This window comes from Dama dama, chromosome 1 (genome assembly GCF_033118175.1).
Source record: "Dama dama isolate Ldn47 chromosome 1, ASM3311817v1, whole genome shotgun sequence".
In the NCBI taxonomy this organism is placed as follows: Eukaryota; Metazoa; Chordata; class Mammalia; order Artiodactyla; family Cervidae; genus Dama; species Dama dama.
Genome location: NC_083681.1, coordinates 79,198,855 through 79,203,752, shown reverse-complemented (window position 1 = coordinate 79,203,752; position 4,898 = coordinate 79,198,855). Strand labels below are relative to the sequence as shown.

The following is a 4,898-nucleotide window of genomic DNA, read 5'->3' as shown; positions in this document are numbered from 1 at the left end:
GCAGATGGTGATTGCAACCATGAAATTAAAAGATGCTTACTCCTTGGAAGGAAAGTTATGACCAACCTGGGTAGCATATTAAAAAGCAGACACATTACTTTGCCAACAAAGGTCCGTCTGGTTAAGGCGATGGTTTTTCCAGTGGTTACGTATGGATGTGAGAGTTGGACTGTGAAGAAAGCTGAGCACTGAAAAATTGATTATTTTGAACTGTGGTATTGGAGAAGACTCTTGAGAGTCCCTTGAACTGTAAGGAGATCCAACCAGTCCATCCTGAAGGAGATCAGTCCCGGGTGTTCATTGGAAGGACTGATGCTGAAGCTGAAACTCCAGTACTTTGGCCACCTCATGCGAAGAGTTGACTCATTGGAAAAGACCCTGATGCTGGGAGGGATTGAGGGCAGGAGGAGAAGGGGACGACAGAGGATGAGATGGCTGGATGGCATCACCAACTCGATGGACATGAGTTTGAGTAAACTCCGGGAGTTTGTGATGGACAAGGAGGCCTGGCGTGCTGAGATTCATAGGTTTGCAAAGAGTCGGACATGACTGAGCGACTGAACTGAACTTAACTGAACTTGGTAGCGTGTGAAATGAGAGCAAATGTCTTGTAGCTTGAGCATTTTTTTGGCATTGCCTTTCTTTGGTATTGGAATGAAAACTGACCTTTTCCAGTCCTGTGATCACAGCCGAGTATTCCAAATTTGCAGGCATGTGGAGTTCAGCACTTTAACAGTATCATTTTTTAGGGTTTGAATTAGCTCAACTGGAATCCCATCACCTCCACTAGGTTTGTTTGTAGTAATGCTACCTAAGGCCCACTTGACTTCATATTCCAGGGTGTCTAGCTCTAGGTGAATGAGCACACTGTTGTGGTCATCTGGCTCATTAAGAACTTTTTTGTATAACATTCTGTGTATTCTTGCCACCTCTTCTTGATCTCTTCTACTTCTGTTAGGCCCTTGACGTTTCTGTCCTTTGCTGTGTCCATCTTTGCATGAAATATTCCATTAGTATCTCATTTTCTCGAAGAGATCTCAAGCCTTTCCTATTCTATTATTTTCCTCTATTTCTTTATATTGCTCTCTTAAGAAGGTTTTCTTACCTTGCTATTCTCTGGAAATCTGCATTCATTTGGGTATATTTTTCCCTTTATCCTTTGCCCTTTCTCCTTTTGCAAGTTCCTGGCCCATAAGTATTGTGGGGTATACAGTATGTCTAAATAAATTGCCTTTGTATTAATAGCTTCTCAAATAGGCCCCAAATCTACTTTTGAACAGTAGATGTTCAAAAGTTACTTGCTAACTGACTGACTGAAAGAGATGAATGGTGAGTAAGTGAAGGAATGAGTGTACACAATATTAATCCTGAAATTCTGAAATAGCATATGGGATTTTTGTTCCAAGGCCCATAGTTTTATGGTAATATGATTATTAAAATGATTTTGACATTGATAAAGAGACAGAGACAACCTACATATCATTTTCTAGAATATTCACTACTTTAGTGCAGGGCACAACTGTTCTTTCTTTATTGACTTAATCCTAAATTTAATAAAGTTATGGTATATTCTTGGCTCTAAAATTAATAAAATAACAGATAAATTGTGGACCATAGAAAGGGAGTTCCAAAGATTTTTTCCATAAAGTCACATTTTTTACCATGAAGTCACCATGAAGTTGCAATGATATAAATTCTTGAATATTATGTTGTTGCTTCCTCTGGTGTCCTTTGACTCTTTTCTGTCACATGACCAATGACACTGTCTGCATCATGCAGAGTTAACAATACCTTCATTTGTTCATAGCTCTGCCAACCTCCCCATTGATTCAGTATTCCTAGAAAAATGTTGGGTTTCCCAGGTGATTCAGTGGTAAAGAATATGTCTGCCAGTGCAGGAGATACAGGAAATGTGGGTTTCATCCCTGGGTCTGGAAGATCCCCAAGAGTAGGAAATGGCAATTCACTCCGGAATTCTTGCTGGGAAATCCCATGGACAGAGGAGCCTGATTGGCTAGAGTCCTTGTTGTCACGAAGAGTCAGAAACAACTAACCACACACACACATAACATTGTTAAGATTCTTTAATTCTTTTTTTTCTTTCAAAATTTCCATTGTGTTATTTTGCAACTTGATCTCTCATTTGAAGCTTATTATTTATTGTACAAGAGGGTTTCCTTTTATTTCCTAAATCTTCTGTATGTTACATAATAAACATATCTTGGTCAAACAGACAAAACTGTAAGACAGCGCCATCACTGGATCACAGAATCTCACCTTTCAAAAATATTTGTAAGAAATACGCACACATATATAAATATACAGAAAAATCATGAAAGACACTACATTTCCATTATTCATGTTAAACAGTGGATTTATCTTATAGGATGCACTAATTTAAGGTAAAATTTAACAACATATAAGCTAAATTTCCTTTGAATCAACCTCTTATATTCTCACTCACGTGTTTTCTTTTGTCATTTTTGAATGTAAGTATGATCTCTGTAAGTGTTAATGAATAGACTTTATTATCTGTGAGAAATCAAAGGTGGATATAATGCTTGTGCTTTGAAAGAATTTAAAATAAGGAGGAACTGCTTCTTCAAATCAGCATAGCGGTAGTAACACCAGGAATTTGAACATGTTATCTATGGTTCCCAAACCACAGACTGGGAGTAGATGACTGACAATGTATAAATCTAAGAATGGAGGCCAAGGCAGATACCAGTGACTCCAGGTTATGAGGTCATTTGAGCTATGGTTTTACTATTGATCAATTAGTATTTGATAAAGCTAGTCATTTATAACTGTACTATTTATAATTGCAAATTGGAGTCTATATACCCAAGTTATATGGAGATAAAATAATAAACAACATTATAAAATAAAGATTATATATACATATGTCCTTGGCAGTGCTAGCGTTCTGTCAGTCAGCACAGCTTCTATGTACATATATACACATATTGGTAGGAACATACTGAGAAGCACAAGGATGATAACAAATGGGTTTTTTTTTTTTTTTTGAATATAAATATATATATGTAGAAGGTTATTTGCAATTTTTGTTTTAAAACATCCAGGGAGAAAAGAAATGCATTCATAATGTAAAAATATTTTCAGCATATCTTCTTGATATTGAGGCATAGAAGAACCTTACCTCAATTTTTTTAACTTTAATTTTTACTGTGAAAATATGCTTTACAGCTAAATCAAATTTTCCAGAACATTCTCTTCATTGCCTCTTTTACATCTTTGTTCCTTAAACTATAGATGATGGGATTCAGCATGGGAATCACAATGCTGTAAAACAGTGACACTACCATGTCATGGTCCAAGGCGTAGCTGGAACTTGGTCTCAGGTACATGAAGAGGATGGTTCCGTGGTAAATGGACACTCCAGTTAGATGAGAGCCACATGTAGAAAAGACTTTCCTTCTCCCTTCTGCGGAACACATCCTTAGAATGGCCAACAGGATGAAACCATAGGAGACCAGGACACTCAGAACAGTGACTATCTCAATGGAGCCCACGAAGTAGAAGAGCAGAAGCTGGTTTGTGTGAGTGTCAGAGCAAGAAATAGCGAGGAGGGGAGGGATGTCACAGAAGACATGTCTGATTTCATTGGAGGCACAGAAGGAGAGGCTGAAAGTAGCCACGGTGTGTACAGAAGCATGCAAGACACCACCAACATAGGAAGCAATGATGAGTGGCACATAGACCCTGGGTGCCATGCTGCCTGAATACCGGAGGGGGGTGTAGATGGCCACATAGCGATCATACGCCATTGCAGCCAAGAGGAAGCATTCTGTGGTCCCAAAAGTAGTGCAGAGAAACATCTGTGCTGCACACTCAGGCAACAAAATGGTTTTGTTTTTTGACATAAAATCTGCTAACATTTTTGGTGTAATTACTGAAGAATAGCAGGCATCGATAGATGATAGCACACTCAGAAAATAGTACATGGGGTTGTGGAGACGGGAATGCCCAATGACCAATACAACCAGTCCTAAATTTCCTATCAAAGTAAAGAGATAAATTGCTAGAAACAGGAAGAATAAGATAACTTGTATTTCAGGATTATCTGTGAGACCTTTCAGTACAAACATAGTAACTTCAGTGGTATTCTTCATGGTGACATGAAGAAAGTCATAGAACAAAGTTAAACATAAAATTACAATTCATTTACTATGAAATAATAAAAACATTGTGAGTCAATAGTGTGGCTTAAAGGAGAGTGACACATGCTCTCACGTTTATTCTGGGGGTGCTTCATTTCCTAGTAGCTGATCAGGAGACTGTGACAAAGCAGTGAGTGAAGTGTCCCTGCTGCTCACTGGAGAATCAGCTGGCAGTGTGTGTGTTCACTTACTGCTCGAATCCACGTAGTTCACAAAGCCATCAGGCTAACTGGGTAATGTGTCCCTGCATTCTACTAGCTGCTCTCATACTAGATCACAATAAAACACACGAAGTGATTGAAGAAAGAATAGTTTCTTTCTGACATCCAAACACATAAGATAGCGTATCAGTGTACAGATCATTGGAATAGAAGAGTAACACTCCAGAACTTTCAGTAAAAGTGCAAAATGGCTTGTAATTACTGTCTAGTCAATTGTAGAATGAGAACATTAGTATGTTTGACAACATTAGAATTATTATTTTTAAATGGGAGTTTGATTCACAAGATTAGCCCCATTATGATTGTTAACATCAGTTCAATGATATAGTTTGTTCATGACAAACAACATAGGATTTAGAAACTGAAAATATTTGTTCATAGGCCAGGTTCATGATTAAAAGCCCTGTGCAATGCTAATATTGCTGTCTAAAGTTTTCCCTCTTCAAGTACTAATACATGTAAATGATCAAGCAGATAAAATAATACACAGCCACAC

The 4,898-nt window shown here is 37.9% G+C and overlaps 1 protein-coding gene across 1 annotated transcript; it reads right to left on the bottom strand.

Annotated features, from left to right (window-relative positions):
• Positions 1–3,212: 3,212 nt before the first annotated feature.
• Positions 3,213–4,185, bottom strand: LOC133069761 (olfactory receptor 5T2-like). Its single transcript, XM_061161313.1, has one exon. The coding sequence runs from the start codon at positions 4,131–4,133 to the stop codon at positions 3,213–3,215; it is 921 nt and encodes a 306-aa protein (XP_061017296.1). The 5' UTR covers positions 4,134–4,185.
• Between the last annotated feature and the right edge of the window lie 713 nt (positions 4,186–4,898).